Source organism: Aquarana catesbeiana, linkage group LG07 (genome assembly GCF_042186555.1).
Source record: "Aquarana catesbeiana isolate 2022-GZ linkage group LG07, ASM4218655v1, whole genome shotgun sequence".
NCBI lineage: Eukaryota > Metazoa > Chordata > Amphibia > Anura > Ranidae > Aquarana > Aquarana catesbeiana.
Genome location: NC_133330.1, coordinates 65,719,013 through 65,744,704, shown reverse-complemented (window position 1 = coordinate 65,744,704; position 25,692 = coordinate 65,719,013). Strand labels below are relative to the sequence as shown.

The following is a 25,692-nucleotide window of genomic DNA, read 5'->3' as shown; positions in this document are numbered from 1 at the left end:
TTATGTGAACTATTAAAATTTGTCATTATTTTTATACATGCCTACAAAGTCCATTATTCACAATTTCAGTATTTTCAGATTATGTGACTTGCATAATTCTGACTTCTGCAAGTGTACTCTGGCGTACTCTTTAAATTCATCACAAGAAACATATGCAATGAGTAAAGCAAAGAACTGCAGATAGTACATCTGCCAACATTGCAAGGTTTCTTCTGCTGGTGGGGGCACATTCAAATGATTTAAAAAATTAGAGGAAGAAGGAATCCTTTAATGTATGAAATATTTTTCCAATCAGTAAAAAGTTATTAGTTAGCATTAGGGTCCTTGGTTTAAATCCCAACTGGGACGCTACATGCAAGGAGTTTGCATGTTCTCCATGTGCATACATAAATTTCCTCCCATACTCTAAAGACATGCTGGTAGGGTAACTGTCTTCTGTCTAAACTGGCCCTAGTATTTGTGTGTATGTACCAATGTGAGATAGGGACTTTACATGGTAAGCTCATTGAGAGCAGGGACTTTGCAATATTTGCTGCTACTCCCCTCCTCAGCCGAACACCCCCACACCCTGAATTTGGCTCACATGCTGTCAGAGAAGATCCCAGAGCAGGGTTAATGTCGGGCACTCTGGTGTGTGCCGGTTCGCTCCGGTCTGCGCCGGCGCGCGCTGTTGTGCAGGCGCGTCCGCACGCACGGAGTTCTGCGCCAATTGCCCTATTTAGTGTGCTGGTGCACTTTGCTCGGTGCTGTCCGATCTGCAGCTCCCAGTTCCCGTACTTCCTGTTTGCCTGTCTCAAAGTTTGATCTCCCTGTGACCCGGCTTGTCTATTGGATCCTCCCCTGCTATCTGCCTGCATCTGACCCCGGCTTGCCTTTGACTTTGAATCTGCCTGCTCCTCTGTACCACACTGACCGCCTGCTGCCAACCCTGCCTGTGACCTGGACTTTGAATCTGCCTGCTCCCTTGAACTGTGCTGACTGCCTGCTGCCAACTCTGCCTGTGACCGGACCTGCCTACTCGGCTCCTGCTCTGCACCAGTTAACTGTGCTCCAGTCTTCCAAGTACCTCCAATCCGCTTGCACCAGGATCTTGGGCCTTATCTCCGCAAGTCACCCGCCAGGCTCTCATACCACTCTGCGCTCCCGTGCCTTCTGTTTACACTACCAGGGGACGGGAACCAGATACGTAAGGGAGGCCTTCCCCTGCTATGTCAGGTTCGTCAGTCAGGTACGTGAAAGTCTGACAGTATCGGACAGCCCGAGCAGGGGACCTCTCCCATGAAGGAACTGTGCAGACACCTGGTGGGTCTCACACAAGCTGTGAAGAGCCTTCAAGAAGGTTATACTAGGCTGGAGGAAGGAGTCCAGGTATTGTCCTCACCTGCTAACCCTCAAGTCGCTTCCACTGCTGGACTCTCTTCTGCACCCTCTGTGGTTATGTTGCCCCCTGAACCCAGGGTCCCTACACCCGAAAGATTTACTGGTCAGCGTAGTAAACACCGATCATTCCGCAAGCCCGCGAACTTTACTTCGCTTTGCAACCACGCACCTTTTCATTGGAAGCAACCAAGGTGGGCTTTGTGATTTCTCTTCTGTCCGGTGAACCACAGACCTGGGCCCACCGTCTTCTGGAGCAAAAATCAACTTTTCTGGATAGCCTCGATACCTTTTTTGCCGCTATGTCTCAGTTGTATGAGGATCCCCAGTTAAAAGCCACCGCTGAATCCGCCTTGCACGCCTTACAACAGGGACGCAGACCCGCAGAAGATTATGTCCTGGAGTTCAGGCGTTGGAGTTCGGATACGGATTGGAATGACGCTGCCCTGCGTTACCAATTTCGAATTGGGTTTATCTGATTCGCTTAAAGATGAACTGGCACGGGTTGGAATACCCCAAACATTGGATGACCTTATCAACGTGTCTGTTCAGATTGATTGGCGCCTAAGGGAGCGCCGTTCCGAGAGGTCCGCCAACCAGTTCCGTCCCACCTGGGTCCTCCCCAAGGTCCCTAGTGCTACCAGCTCTGTTGGCCAAAGCCCTCATGTACCACCTACCTCAGTCCTCGATACCTCTGAACTGATGCAGCTCAGGCTTCTCCACCCATCCCTCACTCCAGAAGAGCGACAGCGCCGATGAGTCAACAATCTATATATATATATCGGAGAATCGGGTCACTACGTGAGATCTTGCCCTAACAAGACACGTAAGTCCCTTTCAACTTCTTCTAAGTTTGCACCTGTCTTGCCTAACCTTGCTAACCACCTGGCTCTCTCCATTATTCTCCAGCTTCCAGGACAGGATCTGCCAGTCTCGGTCATAATTGACTCCGGAGCATGCAGCTGCTTCATTGATCTAACTTTTGCTGCTCACCACCGCATTCCTCTCCAACCTAAGTCACAGGGACTTGCTGTCCACCTTGCTGATGGTTCCACCCTTAGCTCTGGTCTGGTCACCCAGGAGACTATCCCTCTGCTGGCTATCATGGGCACTCATCATCGGGAATTTCTTCGTTTGGACGCCATCTTTTCACCACTTTTCCCTATTATTCTGGGGATGCCTTGGTTACAGGCCCATAACCCTAGCATTGATTGGGTCTCTGTTGAAATCAAGTTCCTTTCCAGTTATTGCCAACAGCACTGTTTGCACAGCACCCCTGTGAAATCCAACCAACTCCTGTGTCTGGACATTGACACTGAATCACAGCAGGCGATTCCCGCTCCTTATCGGAACTTTTTTGATGTCTTTAGTAAAAAGGGGGCAGAGACCCTCCCTCCTCATAGACCTTATGATTGTCCAATAGAACTTTTGCCTGGATCTGAAGTTCGCTTTGGGAGAATCTTTCCCTTAACAGAGCAGGAGCTGGATACCCTCAAGGTGTATATTGATGAGAATCTGAAGAGAGGTTTTATCCGTCCATCCACTTCACCAGCCGGAGCCGGCATTTTCTTCATCGAGAAGAAGGATCACTCTCTACGGCCTTGTATCGACTACAGAGAACTAAATAAAGTAACCATTAAGAATCGTTACCCTTTACCTCTCGTGCCGGAACTTTTTCAAAGACTGGGTTCAGCAAAAATCTTCACCAAACTTGACCTCCGTGGAGCCTATAACTTAATTCGCATCAGAGAGGGAGATGAATGGAAAACTGCCTTCCGTACCAGGTTCGGGCACTTTGAATACCTCGTCATGCCCTTTGGTCTGTGCAACGCACCAGTGACTTTTCAACACTTTGTTAATGACATCTTCTGTGAGCTTCTGGACTTATACGTTATAGTATACCTAGACGACATTCTGATCTTTTCCTCCTTAGTCATTGAGCATCACAGGCATGTCCGGAATGTTTTAACCCGGCTCAGGCAGCATGGACTTTATGCCAAATTGGAAAAATGCGAGTTTGAACTCCAGTGCATTCAGTTTCTCGGCCTAATCATCTCTATCAACGGCATTAAGATGGATCCTCAAAAGGTGGCAGCTATCCTGGACTGGCCCGCTCCCTCCGATAAAAAAGGGGTCCAACGCTTCATCGGCTCCGCCAACTTTTACAGGAAGTTCATAAGGGGCTTTTCTGCAATAATTGCCCCCATCACTGAACTGACCAAGCAAGGGAACCGATTCAGTTGGTCCCCTCAGGCGCAATCCGCCTTTGAAAAGCTCAAGGTACTATTTACCTCCGTCTCTATTCTGAAACACCCAGACCCTGCCTTACCATTTGTCCTTGAAGTGGATGCATCAGAGTTCGCAGTAGGGGCAGTACTTTCTCAGCGGCAAGGTGCCAAAGCTCTCCTCCATCCAGTAGCCTTTTTCTCACGGAAGCTCTCCACTGCGGAGAAAAATTACGACGTAGGAGATCGGGAGCGCTTGGCCATCAAGGCCGCACTAGAAGAGTGGTGCTACCTATTGGATGGTGCTGCTCATCCCATTTTGGTCTACACAGACCACAAAAACCTGGAGTACCTGAGAACAGCCAAGAGACTGAGACCACGGCAGGCAAGGTGGGCCCTGTTTTTCTCTAGATTCCAGTTCCACATTACGTACAGGCCTGGCTCCAAGAACATCAAACCGGATGCATTATCCCGCATGTTCCATGACTCCAGGGAATCCTTGCCTCCAGACACCATTCTCCCTGCTAGAAATTTTCTGCTACTTCAGGGGGATCTCATCTCTCAAATTAAACAAGCCTCCAGGAGTTGGTCTCCTTCTGCGGAAGTTAATGTAAGCATGCAAGATTGCCTGTTCCGATACAAGGACAAAATCATGGTCCCAGAGAATCTGAGGGTGGCAGTACTGGAACTCTGCCACGACCACAAGTTGGCTGGGCATTTTGGTATTCTGAAGACAACAGAGCTGGTACAATGTACTTTTTGGTGGCTTCAGCTGGCAAACGATTGCAAGAGTTATGTGGAATCATGCATCATCTGTGCTCGAAGCAAGGATACCCGAACGAAGGCCTGGAGCCTATTAAGACCCTTACCCGTCCCAGAAAGACCATGGAAAATGATTTCGATGGATTTCATCGTAGAGCTACCTCTGGCAGAAGGTTTCCCCACCATCTTCGTCATTGTGGACAGACTGTCTAAAATGGCCCATTTCCTGCCCATGAAAGGTACACCTTCAGCTTTGGAAACAGCGAAGATCTTCATCAAGGAAATAGTGCGACTACATGGAGTGCCTTCAAGTATAGTATCGGATCGTGGTGTTCAGTTCACTTCCAGGTTTTGGAAGGCTCTCTGTAGTTCCCTTGAGATTGAATTGGCATTCTCGTCTGCCTACCATCCCCAGACGAATGGGCAGACGGAGAAAACTAATCAGATGCTAGAACAATACTTCCAATGCTTTTCTGCCTTCTCACAAGACGATTGGGTCTTTCTTCTACCTATTGCCGAGTTTGCCTACAACAACTCTGTGCACTCGGCCATTAAACAAACAACATTCTTTGCAAACTACGGTTTTCCCCCCGTCCATTCTGACCGGTTCCTTACCCGAATGTGCGATTCCCGCAGTCTCCGAAACAATGAACTTCTTCCTCACCAACAATAAGTTACTACGAGAAACCATGGCTAAAACCCAGGAATACAATAAAAGGATGTATGACAGGAAGAAGAGAGGAGAACTCATGTTAGAACCTGGCAACCAGGTTTGGCTGTCTACTGTTAACTTGAAGATGGCTTGCCCCTCAAGGAAGTTGGGTCCCAAATTCATGGGTCCCTTTTCGGTCAAGAAGAAAATCAATGATGTGACCTATGAGCTTTACTTACCCAATACACTGAAGGTCCACCCAGTCTTCCACGTGTCCTTGCTTAAACCTGTTACTCCCAATTCCTTTTCGGGTCGTAATACGCTGAAGAACTCTTAAGGGATTTTCGGAGTGCCCACGCGGATAGACTGGCCCAGCTGGTCATCCGGAGGCTGCCCTTAAGGAGGGGGCACTGTCAGAGAAGATCCCAGAGCAGGGTTAATGTTGGGCACTCTGGTGTGTGCCGGTTCACGCCGGTCCGCGCTGTTGTGCGGGCGCGCGTGGGTGTGCGTGGGCGCGCGCCCGGTGTTTGGCGCCAATAGCCCTATTTAGTGTGCTGGTGCACTTTGCTCGGTGCTGTCCGATCTGCAGCTTCCAGTTCCCGTACTTCCTGTTTGCCTGTCTCAAAGTTTGATCTCCCTGTGACCCGGCTTGTCTATTGGATCCTCCCCTGCTATCTGCCTGCATCTGACCCCGGCTTGCCTTTGACTTTGAATCTGCCTGCTCCTCTGTACCACACTGACCGCCTGCTGCCGACCCTGCCTGTGACCTGGACTTTGAATCTGCCTGCTCCTTTGTACTGTGCTGACCGCCTGCTGCCAACTCTGCCTGTGACCGGACCTGCCTACTCGGCTCCTGCTCTGCACCAGTTAACTGTGCTCCAGTCTTCCAAGTACCTCCAATCCGTTTGCACCAGGATCTTGGGCCTTATCTCCGCAAGTCACCCGCCAGGCTCTCATACTACTCTGCGCTCCCGTGCCTTCTGTTTACACTACCAGGGGCTGGGAACCAGATATGTAAGGGAGGCCTTCCCTTGCTATATCGGGTTCCTCAGTCAGGTACGTGAAAGTCTGACACATGCACAGGCAGGTGCATTACCTATGGGGTTCTATAATCTTTGCCAATGGCAGATGCTGAATGTCTCTGTTCTCAAGAGATCCCAGTTTTTGGATATCAGTCCCTGGAAATATATGCGCCTGCAAACGACCTTAAAGTATATGTAAAACCTAGCAATGATCCTCTTTGCCTCTTTTTGCTCAAATATACAACTGAAACTATTTAGTTATTTATGCAAAAAAACTGTTGATCTTGCCAGAAAGTCAGTGTGCTCTTAAGTTCCTGTATGCTCTGCTTCTGCTGCACTGAAATCTTTTTGTCCTACTGCAAAATACATTTGGGGCCAACCACACGCCTCCCTAATGGTATGGCATGATGAATAGGTACTGTATCTGCCTGCATTTCTCAGCATTGAGGACACCATGATCCTGACCAAATCTCCAACTCAATTTGCAGAAAGGCAGCCCCAAAGAAAGCCCTACCATGCTTCACTGTTGCCTGTAGTCTCGCATTATTGTACTTAATATATCTCTCATTATTGTACTTAATATAAAGAAGAGGATTATAGATCCACAAGAGTATCTTTTACGAGGACACTAGCGGTATTGTAGAAAAAGACAGCTTTTTTTGAACAATCAGATTGTATAAATAAAGCTGTGTATTTTTTTACAATACCGCTAGTGTCCTTGTATAAGATACCCTTATGGATCTATAATCCTATTCTTTATATGCTGCTTTTGTTTTTAGGGATCATCCCATGAAAAGTTAAGTGTAACGGTACATACATGTGCGGGTTACCTTTAATTTATTTGGTCACCATTAATTTATTAAGGACAAGGTAACGCTTTGGTGATTTTTTTTATTTTTAGATTTCTCATTATTGTACCGCTCTTCAGCCCTTCAGCAAACAAACTGCCTCCTGCTACAGCCAAATATAAAAAATTTTGACTCATCAGTCCAGAGCACCTGCTGCCATTTTTCTGCACTAGAGTTTCTGAGTTTCCTTTCATAGATTAGTCGCTTAGCCTTGTTTCCACGTCAGAGATATGACTTTTGGACACAATTCCTCCATGAAGGCCACTTCTGGCCAGACTTCTCCAGACAGTAGATGGATGTACTCGGGTCCCACTGGTTTCCACCAGTTCTGTGCTGATGGCACTGCTGGACATCTTCATTCTGTGCTGATGGCACTGCTGGACATCTTCCGATGTCGAAGGGAAGTAAGCATGATGGGTCGTTCATCTGTTGCATTAGGTTTCCTTGGCCGAGTACGGCACCTATGGCCCTCAAGTTGCCCATTTCTTTGTGCTTTTTGAAAAGAGCTTGAACAGCACATCTTGAAACCCCAGTCTGCTTTGAAATTGTTTCCTGTGAGAGACCTTGCTGATGCAGTATAACTACCTTGTGTCTTGTTGCTATGCTCAGTCTTGCCATTGTGTATGACCTATGACATGAAACTATCTTCCACAACATTACCTTAGTAGCAGAGTTTTAAGCCTCCCATACAGCTGTTTCTGTTTCAGTTAAAGCCTACATATGAAATTGATGATCATTAGCCCCTGCATGATATAATTGGCAAGTGTTAGAACTGATGTTGCTTTGAAGCCAAAGGGTAGTCACACCACATATTGATTTGATTTAGATTTTTCTTCTGTTCGTTCACTTTGCATTTTGTAAATTGATAAAAATAAACAATTAAAAAATATATATATTTTTGAAAGCATTCTAACTTTAGGCTGGCCGTACATTATACAATTTTCCTTTAGATATACCAAAACAATATAATAAGAGGTCAAACCTAAAATTGGAAATTGTATAATGTATGGCCAGCCTTATAGCATTTCTTTACACCCGCTTAAAACTTTTGCACAGCACTGTATACTGTATGTATGTATATAAATATATATAAATATATATATTGAATACAGTACACCACAATACACGGTAACACACTGTCGTGTATTGCACTGTGCTGCGTTACAAAAAAAGATGCAATTGTCAGTTTGTTGTGGTGTGTTGGTAGCCTATTCAAATTAATGGGCTATCTTGACACATCGCATGTTAATGACTGTGCTTTAAATGCCCCACTATTGACCAGCATGGTGGTAATGGGCCCTAATAATCCACAGTCCTCCAAGGTAATATTGTATATGGACTGCTTCAATAAGATATAAGATAATGACATTTAAAATATTGAGAACTATGCAAAAGGAGGTAGAAGCAAAAGGGGTACCATAGAGTTCCTGTGATCATCTATCTTCCACATCTAACAAACTCCAAACTACACAAATCTATTTATAAAAGGAGTGAAGCTATGACAGAGGACATTGGAGACACCACCTGAGTGGCCTAAAGGCTGATCAGAAAACAAGAAACACAGTGCTTCATGTGCATGCATAAGGAATGTCATTTTATATAATCACGCTTTTCCCCTGTAAGTCTAAAACAGTTGTAGAACATCTGAACATATGTTTCTAGCAAGGCCAAGCTTCCCAGCATACTTTTAGATTAGTAACAGAGCCCGTATGAAAGACTTTGATGATCAATTGCTGCTGGATGGCAAGTGGACAATCTGAAATTTATTTCCAACATCTGCCATCGAAGGTATGCATGTAAGGGGGAAAACCCACTGACTGAAGCTACAACATGTATATGTTCAGTGTCAGTGTCTTAATACCCTCTTTCAATAGATATCCTTAAGTGTTTTCTGAGGTTTCTGCTGCCAGAACTTCAGCTTTGTTTCTGGTTCCGGTACACATACTGTATAAGAAGCCATACTTTAAAGGACATAAGTAGTAATACTATAAATGCACACATAAAATTCTATGATAATTGAATATCTCTTTTAAAGTATATCTAAAGCCAAAACTTTTTCCTCTTCACTTCCTGTCAGGTGGAAGCAATACAAAATGAGAGAAATATTCTCTGAAGTGAGGAAAATGCTCTCTTAGATAGTTGCCAGCAGAATAAGTGTCTCCATTGTAAAATTTTCCATCCCTGTTCCGATTAAATTTTTAAATTTTCTCTTATATTCAGTCCTATGATGGTGGTTACAGGAACAAACAAAGAAGGTAAATCTTCCTAGTGGGTACAAACACGGTACAAAAACCATTCATAACTAAAGAAAAAAAGTTATGGCTTTTAGATACACTTAGGGGTCTGCTTATCAATATTTTCAGACAAGATTCACCCAACTTTTACCCAAGATTCACATGTTTTTTAATTAGATTTATTTGGAAAAATGTTTGAATCCTGGGTGAAAGGTATGAAACTCGTGTGACAACATTTATAAACATGCCATTTAAACTGCCTGCGTTCCTGATATCAAGTAAAGAATAAAAGACTACTGATTGCATCCAGAGTCTTTTTGCCAATACACAGATGTACTCCAGTCAAAAAACAGCTCATATTGTCCTCTTGGCCTTCCCATATACTGTATAGTTACTCAGTACAATCAGTTTTTGCTAAAAAAAAAAAAAAAAAAAAAAAAAAGCCCTTTAGAGCAATTCACAGAGGATGGGTGCCCGTGATGGAGAAGGGTCCTCTCTTCCATTGTTATCATTAGAGATGCGCTTGGGCATCCTACAAACTCACCTCTATCCGAACTTCAGGGTCATGCTCTTTTTTTTTAGTCCAATCAGTTGCGGTAACATCAGTCAATTTCTTTTACTAAATATGGAAATGCATCCATATAAGGGCACTGGCGTCACCAGCATCCCACCCCTTTGTTTACATACCCTGCAAAGTGTTGGATGACCCGACCCACAGCTGAATGGACTAAAAAAAGAGTAAAAATGAGTGAGAGGTGAGTTCAGAGGACACCCAAACTCATCTCTAGTCATCATGAGTCTGTTTTCAGAGGAAGCAGATTAAGGACCATGAACTGTAAATATTGTGGCATGGCATATGGTCCATTGGTTGGTATACAATTATCACAAGTTTTATCAATAAAGGTATCAAAATGAGAAGGATAGGAAATCATATAGTGTAGCAGGAACATACCTTGCAGACACAATATAATATATCACAAGAGATTATCCATGTACATAAAGCAGCGATAATGAAACAAATTTGAGCCCAAACTAATTATACGCACAAGGACCCTCAGCAGTCAATGCCCACTACTGCCCACAACTGAAAACGTATCACAAAATTTCACAACTAGACTTTTGCCAAGTTACAGAAATCCTGTATGTGAACATAATTTGCAGGTTATTTAAATAAAAAGAAAGTATATCTTAGGCCCGAAAATTTGACAAATAAATGGGCACATCTTTAATACATCCACGTTTTTCTTCTTTAGATCCCCTCCCTGGAGATCTTTTTGAAATACTGCAGAGTTTCAGGCAACGTTTGCAATGTTTGGACTTAGGGCTGTGGCGTGGTTTGGAAACCCCCTCAAAGCTGTTCTGTTTTAAAGTAGGAATCAGGACTCCATTTACAGTAAATTATTAAATTGTTTAAATGTCATATTTTCTCTGCCAAAATAACTTTTATTTTAATAAAACATACTTTTGGCAAAAAGCCAACTCTAATCCGTTTGACACGAACTGGGTCTGTTGCTTTTAAAAAGCCAAACGTCTTGGGCTTAATGAGGACCTAAAGGCAACAAAAGCGGAATACTTCATTAATAGCAACCATGGGCAAATCACGAGTTTTCAATTTGGGAAACTGGAATGTTTTGACGATGTATTCACATTGCTAATGTCTATTTTGTGGCCTTGAAGGCAAAACAATGAGGCCAATTAAACCCATAAAGTATACTATTTTATCAAACACAATTATACTAATTTTTTAGGCAAAGCGGAATGTGCAATAACCCAAAAATGTTTCTTATTGTTCAGGCCAGTGGCGGCCAGTCCATTAGGGGTGCACGGGCGCTGCCCCCACCTATCCATGTGTCCGGCCCCCTAATTTACATGCAGAGCGCCAGACGCATGGATTCCAATGGGGTATTTTTTTTTTTTTTTTTTTAGCATGTGATTAGAGACAGAGGGGTTTATTTCCTAAAGGCAAACAGACACTGCACTTTGCAAAGTACAGTTGCACTCTGCAAGTGCAGTTGCTCCAGAGCTTAGTAAATGAGCAGAAGCTCTGCTGACTTCCATCATCCAATCATGTGCAAGCAAAAATGCTGTTTTTTTAATTTTTCTTGCACATGATTGGGTATGCTTTGCAAAATGAAGCTTTACCTCATTTACTAAGCTCTGGAGCAACTGCACTTGCAGACGGCAACTGCACTTTGCAAAGTGCACAATCTATTTGCCCTTAGTAAATCAAACCCAGAGGCTCTAATAGGCTTCAAAAAAGGGTGGGCTCGGTTGCGCAGAGCACTGCGCCCTGAGCCCACAGCCCACCCAGTTGTGTGACAATAGCGAATGAATATTCGCTACTGTCATACTGATTTTCCTTCCGGCCAATCAGGAAGCGGGTCCTGAGACCCATCACCTGATTGACTGAAAGGACAGGCGATCCTATTGGCCGCCTAGGAGGGGGAGGGAGGAGGGAAGTGCTGCCCACTTCATGGGGTAAGTGCGGGGCCGACCATCCAACCGACACACAGGGGGGGTCCTGGGGTGCGTTTGACCCGACTGACCGAGGAGGGGGGTGGCTGTGGGTGCATTGTTTGCCACCCCTCCCCACCCAAAAAGAAACTTCCAGTCACCACTGGTTCAGGCTACTCTAATCCAATGAATTATATAGATCGTTTTTCTTAATGTGTACTCAATCAGACAGTATGGGTAATCGTTGGAGCTATAAAACAGTTGCTGTATTTCAGGCAAAAACTATGAATGTGAGGGTGATCACAAACTTTAATTTATAACCAGTAGACCATTTTTGGCCAGTTATCCAATAACCATACTGTGTATGTAAAGAAAACGATTCTTGGTGCTAACCAATAAATAGTCTACAATAACAAGACAATGAATGGTCAAGCCAGTTGTTGTGGGTGCAGAATATGCAAGAAAATTACTAGGACAACTACTGCTTCCAAGTTTGCTGGAATTGTTAAGGTTTCTGAAAGAAGATAATTTAGAAATTTATAGTTTCTCTATAAGTTACTGTTTTTGCTACCAAGTCCCTATTCACTCTTGTCAATCACAAAATAGAGAGGCAGGGGCAGGGGGCTGGGCTGAGCTGAGCTGAGCTGAGCCGAGCCACGCTCCTTGTGTCTCCTGTCTCCTGTGATGCAAAGAGCCACTTAGGAGCGAGCACGCACAAGTGCCCCCACAGCAAGTGGCTTGCTATGGGGACACTCAGCAAGGAAGATGGACCCAGAGCACCGGCGGGGAACCCCAGAAAAAGAGGATCAGGGCTGCTCTGTGCAAAACCACTTCACAGAGCAGGTATGACGTGTTTGTAATTTTTTTTAAATAAGATTTTTTCCTTTACAATCATTTTAAACCAAATAAAGCCAAATAAAAGCAGTTCATTGTAAGGGTTTATATACCCTTACAATAAACCCAGAGAGCAGAGCTGTGGGTATGACCAAGAAATTCTACACTTCACAAGCTGCCTGTAGAAAACTACAGGGGGGAGGAGACAAGACCAGTTACCCTGAAAAAGGGAAGAAAGCAGTAGTAAAATGTCCTTATTACAGGGGGCTCATACACAGATGCAAATTTCAGGAGTTTTTCAAGCTGGATTAATGAAGAGATGTAGAAGAAACATACAAAGGTTGCCAAGTCACAAACAATAATACACATTCCTCTTATAATTTTTTGCCTAAATTTCAAAATATAAACAATCATACCGCATTTTCAATAGACCATCATACATAACAATGTCATAATTCTAACCTGATCTGGAGAGGGTTTATGGCTAGAAAGTGTTCTCCCAGGAGAACGATGATGGTGGTGGTGGTGGTGATGATGATGATGGTGATGGTCGTCTTCATAGTTGTCTGCTATAAGTTTCATCCGGTTCTGTGTCTGGATTGGAAATAAAATAAAAAATAATCATCAACACTTTGCTCAAAGCCCATATTCTTTAACCCATGTAAACCATCATTTAAAAAACAGATTCGTAGTGCTAATGTTTTATCACACCATTATTGGAGAAAAAAATATAGCTATTTTAAATGAATCCCAGAACCCTTTAAAGCCTAATATACACAATGCCATCTCATAGGACCAAACAACACCATATATCCAATGCTGTCACATGTTTTACATGAAACATAAATCAGTTGTGTGCTATAAGATATTAGTCTCCTTAGATAATAAACTTAAAAGACCAGACAATATAATTAGAAAAGCAGTGATCATGCTGACATTTTACAATTTATGGCATAGGGGGCCAGAAATGAAAAACAATATTACTGGGCCATTCCCTAAACATCAGACTGTTTGATGTTCCAAAGCCCCTTTTGCCAACAACTGGTACAATTGATACCAACATCTAGATACCAAAGTTAAAAGCCAGTCAACCTTAGTAAAACGTATTGTTTTACTCTCCTTGTTTGAGCAGACCGAACCAAATACAGCATGATCGTATTTGGCTAATTAGCTCTGTAATGTAAGCAGTTCAAGATCCTACTCCGTCGAAAATAAGGGATTGTTGCACTAAACCATAAGGTGCCTAGAAGCATGGAATTTAATTGTATTGCTATGCCACTTTTCTCCCTGGGGATTCAAAGTGCTTAGGAGGTGAGGCAGCCATCTTGGGTACACTCTATTGAGCCAATTAACCTACCAGTGTGTCTTTGGAGTGTGGAAAGAACGCACAGAGAGAACATGCAAACTCCAGGCAGGTATAGTCCTTGTCAGAATCTAAACCAAGAACTCTAGCGCTGCAGGACAGAAGTGCTAAGCACCAAGTCAAACAACATCTTACCATCTTTTTTTGATCCTTGCTGCTTTACTCATGATAAGTCACTGCTAAAAAGGTCCACAATGTGTGCTCTGCAAAATCCCCCATCCAGAGCCATAAACATGAATTCTTGTGCAGCCAAAGCACTACTTTTTCCAGTAGAAGTTGTGAATTGTACAGAATTAGCCACTGTTGAACTGTTGACTGGATATCACATGCTTATGTATGTAGGCATTGTACAACCACTCTTCAGATCAAAGCCAGAATATCGAGAACATTATTTTACTGCAATGAATGCAAAGCTGTTAGAGACCTGTCCAGGCCCCTCATAAAGACTACAGATCTGCTAGTGCATAAGCACCCATTTCTTTACTCTTCACAAGCATTCAAGCACAGATAAGTGACTGATAATTCAGCATAAAGCCAAAGCCAAGTCCCACAGTAGTGGTGGTGTATATAGAATACCTTGCTCAGGTTTCAACCACCTTTCACAACTTACCACATCCCTTACCTAGTCCTCCTGAAATGAAATAATAAGTTGTGTATGAATCTGGCCTTGTAAATTAGCCATTCTCACATATATTTTTATGATAAAACAAAGGATCAAGCCATCTTAAATCTCCATAATCAAGCCAGGGCATTTTCAAATGTCAACAAACCCAGACTATGAAAAAATGCCATCACATGCTATAGACCAGTGTTCATACACACAAAGCCACTAAAGCATTAGTTTTGTGTAGAGTGAAATATACCTGGTTGATCCCACGTTCAGCTGTCCCTCCCAACTTCTCTGTGTCCCCACTGCACCCTGAGATTGTATAGACCAGCTGGTGCCATCAACTAAGCATTTTTCAGTTTCAGTTCCCTAATAAGCTCTTCATTTCCTCCTTTTTCTTATATGACTGCAGGGTGTATACACAGTGGTAAACAACACTCCCCTCCCTCCTCCTCCATGTCTTTCTATTGCTTAACACTGGGTGGGATGTAGTATGCTGATTGATTTCATTCATTGATAAAATCACAACAAAAGCTTAGTTTTAATATAAATCAGTATTAAACATGTCAAAAATAATTGCTAATACCTGTAAAGTAAAAAAAGAGCCTTGGATGCAGATGTTATCTGAACAAAATGAAAAACAGTGTCAGTGATCTTTGAGGGTGGAAAAGGGCAGGAAGCAACCAGTAGGTATCCATGAGGTATGGTATGGACACAGTTGGGAGAGGGCTGTAAGCTGTTTATCTGCTGAGGCACTGATAGGCTCTGGGAACTTCAAACCCTGCGGCAGGACAGGTTTATCCTGGCAGTGAGCCAAATCTTTGAAGATGGCTGGTTAGTGACCAAGACCCCCAAAATATCATGTTGCATTCATCAAAATGTATAGTTTATTTTAAAACAGCTAAAATAGATTTCTTTGTAGAAAATCAGTAATATTTTTCTGTAATAATACCTTATTTTAGAATGAACTTCTGTTGCATTTAGAATGTAAGGTGAGCACAAGTGGATGGGCAGCCTGAATCAGTTTCCAGATGCGAGAGGTCTAAATCTTCCAGAGATAACAGCTGCCTCATTGGACCTGTTATGTCTGTGTGATGGAATGAATTTAACTTTTTTTTCTCTTTTGCTCTATTAAGATATAAGAAATGCCTTTTTTTTTTAAAGAAAACCAGAACAAATAAAAAATTTTACACGCAGACATTTATTTTATGAACAACATCACAGTGTGAAGTTAGTATTTGCAGGGTGAAGAAAATCTCCCATTCTAAATTACCAAAATATCAGTAGGTTCACACATCCGTCTGCTTCACATTTAGAAACCTCAGTGTTTAGAGCTTCAGCCGAACCCTACCACTTACAGTTATTCGCATATGTCAACATGTCAGTGCTAATAACTGCTATTATTTTCACACAGTCAACATTAATATTCAAACTATGAGATTCCAAATGAGGATTTTTGGTGAAGTTTTTTTGTTAAATTAAAAAAAAAAAGCAGTATTGGCACTTTAATACATGATGTCCAAGGTGAACCTGATGTGTTTGTTGAAGGATCTAAACAATAAGCTCCACTCTATTGCCATTTACAGCTAGGCACTTACAACAGTACAAACAAATGCTACAGTAGGTGACACACTACGTAGGTGCAGTTTAAATATCTGCCACATGAATCATGCTAGAGTATAGAACAATTCCTTTAAATCTGCCAATATGGCATACAGTGCCTTGCAAAAGTATTCACCCCCTTGGCATTTTCCGTGTTTTGTTGCCTCACAACCTGGAATTAACATGGATTGTTTGAGGATTTGCATCATTTAATTTACAGAACATGCCCACAACTTTGAAGATGTTTTTTTTTTATTGTGAAGCAAACAACAAATGGGACAAAATAACAAAAAAAGTCAATGTGCATAACTATTCACCCCTAAAGTCAATACTTTGTAGAGCCACCTTTTGTGGCTATCACAGCTCCAAGTCGCTTTGGATAAGTCTCTATGAGCTTGCCACAACTTACCACTGGGATTTTTGCCCATTCCTCCTTGCAAAACTGCTCCAGCTCCTTCAAGTTGGGTGGTTTGCGCTTATGAACAGCAATCTTTAAGTCTGACCACAGATTTTCTATAGGATTGAGGTCCTGGCTTTGACTAGGCCATTCCAACACATTTACATGTTTCCCCTTAAACCACTCAAGTGTTGCTTTAGCAGTGTGTTTGGGGTCATTGTCCTGCTTGAAGGTGAACCTCCGTCCTAGCCTCAAATCACACACAGAGTGGTACAGGTTTTGCTCAAGAATATCCCTGTATTTAGCATCATCCATCTTTCCCGAAACTCTGACTAGCTTCCCAGTCCCGACTGCTGAAAAACATCCCCACAGCATGAAGTTGTCACCGCCATGTTTCACTGTGGGGATGGTGTTCTTTGGGTGATGTGATGTGTTGGGTTTGCACCAGACATAACGTTTACTTTGATGGCCAAAAAGTTAAATTTTAGTCTAATCAGACCAGAGCACCTTCCGCCATACATTTTGGGAGTCTCCCACATGCCTTTTTACAAACTCAAAACGTGCCATTTTGTTTCTTGCTGAAAGTAATGGCTTTCGTCTGGCCACTCTGCCATAAAGCCCAACTCTATGGAGCGTACGGCTTATTGTCATCCTATTTACAGATACTCCAGTCTCTGCTGTGGAACTCTGCAGCTCCTCCAGGGTTACCTTAGGTCTCTGTGCTGCCTCTCTGATTAATGCCCTCCTTGCCCAGTCCGTGAGTTTTGGTGTGCGGCCGTCTCTTGGCAGGTTTGCTGTTATGTCATGTTCTTTCCATTTTGTTATGATAGATTTGATGGTGCTCCTAGGGATCATCAAAGATTTGGATATTTTTTTATAACCTAACCCTGACTTGTACTTCTCAATAACATTGTCCCTTACTTGTTTGGAGAGTTCCTTGGTCTTCATTGCAGTGTTTGGTTAGTGGTGCCTCTTGCTTCGGTGTTACAGCCTCTGGGGCCTTTCTACTAATTATGTGACTTCTGAAGGTAATTGGTTGCACCAGAGCTTCTTTATGGGCTTCATAACAAAGGGTGTGAATACATACGCACATGCCAATTATCAGTGTTTTTTTTCTGAAAAATAGTTTTATGTATATATTTTTCTAATTTTACTTCACCAACTTAGACTATTGTGTTCTGATCCATTACATATAATTCAGATTAAAAAAACATTGAACTAAAGGCTGTAATGTAACACAATAGGTACAAAGCCATGGGGGTGAATACTTTTGCAAGGCACTGTATACCAGGGAATGGAATCTATTACTTGACAAGCGAAGAATGTAGATGGGGTCAAACTGAATCAATTACTTACGAAGCACATTAATGGAAATGAACACAACACGGAACTAAACCGCTGGTAGCAGATCAATACCATAATACCGCCCCTCCAGGCAACGCAGAGTTCAGGATTGTTTGAAAGACAGCAGTGGAACATAAACTAGGGCAGCTTCAAAGTGTTACAAGCTGAATATTTTTCTAATCCAAAGATTTTAGCTCCTGAACCCTTCAGACATAGTCCATCTGGAAATCTTTCGTATGGATATTAAACATCTTTAGATTGTTTTTTTTATTAGTGAATTGGAATTAAAATTCCAAAGAAATCACGGATGCAAAACAAAATCTGGGTTATCCATATAAGCTTTCTCATTATACGGGTCTCATTTTTGCTTGCTTTATAGGGAAAAGGACTGAACCCTGGGGTATGCTGCCATAGTGTGTGGTGACCAATGCATAGAGGTGACTGATCTTCCAGTATTTCCATGAGTTACAGGTCTTCAAACAGTCATAGGAGTAAATGCAACCACCTTCTTTTCAGAATGCAACAGGGGAGAGGAGTATTTATTTGACTGTAGACACTTGTTTGTAGACGTTTAACTGATAGCACTTGGGTGTTACTTGATACTGTGTTTTCATTCAACATATAATCTGCCCCTTTTTGCTAGAAGGCACCCAGCCTGTTACTATTTGAGGGCAAACGCATAGATTAATGTAAATTATTTGTAAGTACTAGACTTCTAGATCATACATGATGCAAGTCACATTGTGTCAGGGCTGTGCTTAGCCCTTCCTTCTCTGAGCTGGCCACTCAGTTATCGGCTAACTGCCAGCTCCTTTCTCTCTACAGTGACTCAGCTGTTGATGATCTGCTCGTCAGTCCTGGCTACTTAAAGCCTTCCAGCTCACTTCATCTCTGCCTTCGCTTTTGGTCACATGTCAGAGACTTTCTCCTGCATTCCTGTTGAAGACTTGCTCAGCTGACATCCCTTCTGGCTCCTGATCCTGCTTGCTGTACTACTACGTTGATCTCTGGCTCTCTGATATTGGCAATGGCTGACTACCCAATCTGGTTACTGAACTCTGGCTATGTATTGACTACGCTTACACTGTTTACCTTTTTATTATTATTATTAAAAAAGTGTGATTAACTGTACTTCTGTCTCGGTCTGATTCATGGTTTCTGACACATTGTCACTGAGCAAGTATTATTAGCAACATGAGCAACAAGGTCCAAGAAACCAGAGGGTCTGAGTTCTTTCAAACCACAACCTTGTCTGGTCACTTCAAACACTGCCCAGTAGAATAAACTTATGAGCCATCAACCTTTTCTCTAGATGGAAAGCTGGCTCCATGCTTGCAGAAGCACTAATGGTATTGCTGTTTCTGCCCTGAAAAGGGAGGTACCTTTGTTTCCCATGGGCTTGGCACAGTAAGTGCAGGACTTTTAGCAACAAAAGCAAGTTAAAATTGAAGAGCATGGGACAATATCCTTAACTTTCCTGTTTCAATAATTTTTTTTTAAAGTCATAATGTGTACAACTGGTAGACCATAGCCGATACAGCAAATCATGCAGACCATGGGATATAACAGAAGCATCTCAATTTAAAAGTATCAGCTCAAGGAGCCACCCCAAGTGGTATGCTTGTAATACTGGAGCTCATATTGATAGGGGGGTGGCCCCAGGCTTGCTAACAAAGTAATAAATCACAAGGAAAAAAAAAAAGAAAGGAAAAAGGGGGATAAGGAAGAAAAAAGGAAAAAGGGAAGGAGAGGGAGAACATTCTTAACTTTTACCTGTTTCTTAACCATTAATCGAACACTTAAAGTTTCACACCTACTCATATGTCTATGTCACTCTTTGCTGACTAATGAGTGTGGCAGGTCTAACTGTGGTGCCTTTTGGACAGCACATTTATATTTAGACACTTTGTGCAACATGTGTAACAGAAATTTGGAGGTGAGAATCTGAAAAAAAAGGTTATTAGAACAATGTCTACATGAATTCATATCTATTTCTGGGACTTGAATTACGTTTTAACCCTGAATATATCCCCTAACCAAAAATAAGCTCTAAAGTTTTCACAGTAAAGTCGCCATTTAAAATCTTGAATCTGAAAAAGTTTTTACTTATAAACAGTGTTTAACCACTTCAGCCCCGGAAGATTTGGCTGCTCAATGACCAGGCCATTTTTTGCAAAACGGCAATGCATCGCTTTAACTGACAATTGTGTGGTCGTGTGACGTTGTACCCAAACAAAATTTTTTTCCCACAAATAGAGCTTTCTTTTGGTGTTATTTAAGCATCTCTGCGGTTTTTATTTTTTGCGCTGTAAACAAAAAAAGAGCGACAATTTTGAAAAAACACAATATTTAGTACTTTTTTGCTATAATAAATATCCCCAATTTTTTTCCTCAGTATAGGCCGATATGTATTCTTCTACATATTTTTGGTAATAAAAATCACAATAAGCATTTATTGATTGGTTTGCACAAAAGTTATAGCATCTACAAAATAGGGGAAAGGTTTATGGCATTTTTATTATTATTATTTTTTTACTAGTAATGGCGGTGATCTGTGATTTTTATCGGGACTGCGACATTATTGCGGACAGATCGGACACTTTTGACACATTTTTGGGACCATTGGCATTTATACAGAGATCAGTGCTATAAAAATGCACTGATTACTGTGTAAATGTCACTGGCAGGGAAGGGGTTAACACTAGGGGGCGATCAAGGGGTTAACTGTGTTCCCTAGGGAATGATTCTAACTGTGGGGGGAGGGGACTGACTGGGTGAGGAGACCAATCATTGTTCATAATTAGTATGAACAACAGATCGCTCTCCTCACCCCTGACAGCACAGAGATCTGTCTGTTTACATTGACAGATCTCCGTTCTGTCTCTGTGTGGAGCGTTCGCAGGTGCCCGGCAATCATCGCGACCGCCAGGCATGCGCATTGGGCGGGTGCCAGCCCCCTAGTGGTCAAAAAGTCGAACCAGCATTCAGTTACGTTGGTTCGCCCAGGGGAGCCAACCTGCTACAGTACAACTGTGGCGGCTGGTCAGGAAGGGGTTAAAGTAATTGTAAGGCCTCATGTACACTGCAGCTGGTAAACAGACATTTGGCTGTTTTTTCAGGAGCCCCTGAACTCTCCTCGATGTTATTATATGGGTACATGTACACTCAGACGTTTATAGTAGTTTAGATGCAGTTGAGGTTAGAAGCATTTGTTGGAAGCAAATGCCTGTAAAAGCATGTAAATGCGGTAACTCGCATTTAGAATCGCTTTCGTTTATAGGAGTTTTCAATGGGGAAAATTGAGAGAGAGAGAGAGAGAGAGAGAGAGAGAGAGAGAGAGAGAGAGATTTTTCCTGGCTTGCCATGGGTGACTTTTAAAGAACAGTCTTGGTTGGAGACCCTAATCCAAAATCTCCTGACCCGAGGGCATGCTTACTAAATATGGTAGTCTGTATCGTCTGGTCCATATCCCCTAAAGCACTTAGGGGAGGAGCAGGGGACATATGATTCCGATTTTGTAGGTACCATGTACCAACGTAACAGCACTTTATACTTTGCTTCAATCATGGAGGTATGTATAAAAGACTTGGAGCCATTTTAAACCAAGTTGTTCCATTCTGCAGGACCTAGGTCCTCGTTCAAGTCCCCTTCCCACTTCACCAAGTAAGGTAATTTGTCCAGTTTTGAAGTCGGAGTAGAATATACCACAGAGATATGATTTAGGGTATTGATGATCTTTTTACATAAGTATTCCATTGCCGACATAGTAGTCACATCAGAGCTGTGTGATTGCATCTGTAAAAAATGTTCTATCTGTGCGTAACAGAAATGTTCAATAGCAGGTATCTGATGGTTGAAAGTTTTTCTTTCCTAACTGGCAGATAGAGAATTTATTGTTTGTTAGCAGGTATGCAGCTTTTTATTACTGGTGGTATGGGCACAGGCTAATTAAGAAATTGGCAGCTGTAAAGCCATTCTGAAAAAGGAGTTAGGCAAAGCAACTGTTTGGCTTTTATCTAGCTAGTCATGCTATTGCCATGTCACACCTATGCTGTGTTCACTGCACCAATTATAGATTTGCATTTTTAAGCCTACTGACCCTTAGAACTGTAATTGAACCTGCTTCCCAGTTATAAGAAATGGCAATTGGAAGCATACATTATTCACAATACACTTCAATCTTCTACTAGGGGAAAAACCGACAACATGTCCGTTAAAAAAAAAAAAAACATTTAAACGGCACATTTTCCATCTTGTACAATGCTTTGAAATGTATTAAACTTCAAACGTTCACAATCCGATTCCGAACATACCTTTTGGTTTCGACTATGGTTCTACATACAGTCACATTTTACTTTAATATAAATATAACTCTCTATAAGCTCTAAACGTACACTTCAGAGCTTTAAATCAAAAGACAGTAAAATACTATATGAATTTTATCCTCTTGCATTGTACTTGTTGATCGGTTGGTAAGCTCCTTCTCCTTGCTGAGACATATGAAGGCTTCTTGCTGTTTGTTATCAAATACATAACATGTTCCTTCAGTAGTACAAAGTAGGCTCTTGCTTTATACAGGTAAATCTTTATTTAGCTTCTGCACATATACATTTCTTCTTTAATACGTGTTGTAGGCAACTCTATACTTACTTTCCAAGACATTCATATTTTATACAACTCTGTTCAGCTGGCACTAAAACCCCTTAATGCAAGTAATACAGTTTACATCTGATTAAACTCTGTTTCTCCCAAGAAATATCTAAAAGGATTTATACGCAAAAGGTTCTGAGGAGGAAAGCACGCCACCGGTGCTGGCAAAGACCGTCAGGTATTAATATAACCCTAATATTCAAGAGGTTTATCATGGATCAACTAAAGTGAAATAAAAACCCTTGATTGACTGGTAATAGAGCAAGCAGCTTAGCAGCAATCTGTAGCTGTAAAATTCCAATATTTAAACTGTCTTTTTAAAAATATTTTAGCAACGTGGAATTAAGGATTTGTGCTTTGATCAGTCATCTGGATGATGTAAAGACTAAAGCATTCATGAACGCCGTTTAAATAAGCAAAAACAATAGGCTGACTTGCCAAGAGATAGAGACAAAATAAGCCCTTTCTTGTCCTTCTCCTTTATGACCTCCACAGACTTTCTGGGGGTTCCTTTCTGTGCAAGGAGACAAAAAAAAATTAATCACAGAACCCAAACCGGGCAATAATCCTCTTGAGTTCTCTCAAACAAAAAAATATAAAATATGGACACTCAGTAAAAGCCATAACATTTCTCTATTGTAGCACTACCCCTCTGCAGGAGCTGCTTGGCAGATTGGGTTCCCTGTTCTTTTGCCTCAACTCTGTGAACAACCTCCGCCCTCTGACACACTATGTTAAACAAATGGATACAGCAATGCTAATGATAGCACAAGCACAGATATACTGCACACAACTATAGCTCAGTATCAGAAAGCAAACACCAAACTGGTTAGTGGTAAAGGTACCCACTATTTTGTCATGGGTTGAAGTAAATGGCACTATGTACATAAATGAGCAAGTAAAGAATTAGGTCAATCACAATTCATTAGACATCACGATGACTAGAATATAGAACCCCCAACACGTGTGCCACCAGTAGCATGTGAAGCCACTTTTGTTGACACGTGACTCCCTCTTCATCTGCAGAGTGGCGCAGGGAATTGTCAGTAAGACACAGCTGCAGCCGTGCTAGAGCATGCTGATCTCTGAATTCCCCGACCCACAGCGGCACTGGAAGGGGGGGACAATGTACCCCCACACCTTGTACAACACAGGAAACACTATTTGGTTCTACCCAGGGCTTTTTTTCAGGTGGAACTTGGTGGAATTCAGTTCCACCACCTCTGGCTCAGACCTTTTGGTGCCTGCTTACCACAATCACTTGTAAACACAGAAGTCCGCTTTCTGTGTTTACAAGTGACAACTCTGCACTCTGTGTGTAACCCCCCCGGAACTCTGCACTCTGTAATGCAATCCTGGTACTTAATGCCCCTTTAAGACCCTCCTACTGTTTGTGAAATATGACCACACTCACTATTTGATGCGATTTGGAGGGTGTGTTTGGGGGGAGGAGTTTAGGGGGGTCGTGGTTGAGTTCCAGCACCTATTGTTTGAGAAAAAAAGCCCTGGTTCTACCTCTTTGCTGCAGCTATGATCATTACTCGCAGCAATAGCAAAGATCCGCCCAGCTTCTGTGATGGGGAGGAGATCAGGTTCTGGTCTGCTAGGGGGTGGGGCCCTGTTTCCAGGGGGGAGGACTGTGATTGGCCACTTAAAAGTCCAATCACAGTCCTGCTAGCCACACCCACAATGAGAAGGAAGATGGCTCGTTTGGCTGCAATGAAGGGTCTCGCTGTGACTGAAAAAAGGGCAATCAGGTGAAAGTTTATGAAAATACTAATGAGTTTCTTGGAACTTTGTTAGAATAGTCAGAGCCCAGTTTGTTTTCATTTGCTGTTGCTGCTGCTATCCTACCACATTGACCTTTTTAATTTTTAGTGGAAAGGACACATGAAAAACTCTGCCACATCCTTGCCTAGTGCAGAATATAAAGGGGGTACAGCAGTGGGGCAGATGAGAAAGGGGGATACAGTGGTAGGGAAGATAAGAAGGGAAGGTACAGTGGTGAGGCAGATGAAAAAAGAGGTACAATAGTGGGGCAGATGAGAAGTGAGGTACAGTGGTGAGGCACATGAGAAGTGAGGTACAGTGGTGGGGCACATGAAAAGAGGGTACAGTGATGGGGCAGATGAGAAGTGAGATACAGTGGTGGGGCACGTGAGAAGGGGGCACAGTGGAGGGGCAGATAAGGGGTACAACAATGAGAAAGATGAGAAGTAAGGTACAGTGGTGGGGCAGATGAGAAGGGGGGTACAGTGGTGGGGCAGATGAGAAGGGGGTCAGTGGTAAGGCAGATGAAAAGGGGTTACAGTGGTGGGGAAGATAAGAATGGGGATACAGTGGTGGGGCAGATGAGAAGGGTCATAGTGGTGGGGCAGAGAAGGGGGTACAGTGGTTAAAAAAGATGAGAAAAGCGGTACAGTGGTGGGGCAGATGAGAATGGGGTACAGTGGTGGGGAAGATGAGAAAAGAGGTAAAGTGTTGGGACAGATGGGGAATGGGGTACAGTGTTGGGACAGATGAGAAAGGGGGTACAGTGGTGGAGAAAATGAGAAGGAGGTAAAGTGGTGGGGCAGATAAGGGAGGCCCAGCAGTCAGGAAGATGGGAAAAAAGGTACAGTTTGGGTAAGATGAGGAAGGGGGTAAAGTGTTGGGACAGATGTGCAGGAGGTATAGTGGTGGAATAGATAAGAAGGAGGATACAGTGGTGGAACAGATGAGAAGGAGGGTACAGTGGTGGGACAGAAGAGCAGGGAGGTACAGCAGTGAGCAGATGTGCAGGGGGGTACAGGAACAGGTACAGGAATTGGGGTGATCTGAGGTATGAGGGTTCAGGAATTCAGACTGATCTGAGGTGTGAAGGTACAGGAATTGGGGTGAATTTAGGGGTGAAGGTCATAATTAGTAAAAAATAAATCATAATTTCTTACTAATATTCAAGTAGTTTACAGCAATTACTTTATAAAAATTCCTATTCGTAATTGAGAGTGTGATGTTGACATTTTTTATATAATTGTCACTCTCAATTTCTTTGAAAACATTTTTTGGCACACTGTGGTTGCCTACCCCTGATATAGAAGCTTAGAATGGAATTCTATATAGCTAGATTAAAGTAGACCTGGTAATCCGTAAAATCAGCAATGGCATTAGAAAACAATGTTGGCATTAGAAAACAATGTTGATTATATTGGTGATTCTGTTGGGATGCCATTCTGAAAGGCACCCAAACACACCTTCCCGAAGGACGTGCCTTGTACTGTAGCTCAATGCAACAAAGCAGTATGGTGCATTGCGCTGCGGTGCGCTGCATTGCCAAAATTT

At 42.6% G+C, this 25,692-nt stretch overlaps 1 protein-coding gene across 11 annotated transcripts in view; it reads right to left on the bottom strand.

The window, feature by feature from the left end:
- Positions 1-25,692, bottom strand: part of ERC2 (ELKS/RAB6-interacting/CAST family member 2) — a 1,404,232-nt gene that overhangs the window by 382,528 nt on the left and 996,012 nt on the right. For all 11 annotated transcript variants that reach the window (XM_073592266.1, XM_073592270.1, XM_073592273.1 and 8 more), the window contains one exon: positions 12,871-13,002. In XM_073592266.1, coding sequence (XP_073448367.1) covers positions 12,871-13,002 — 132 coding nt within the window. The remainder of the gene's footprint in view (positions 1-12,870; positions 13,003-25,692) is intronic.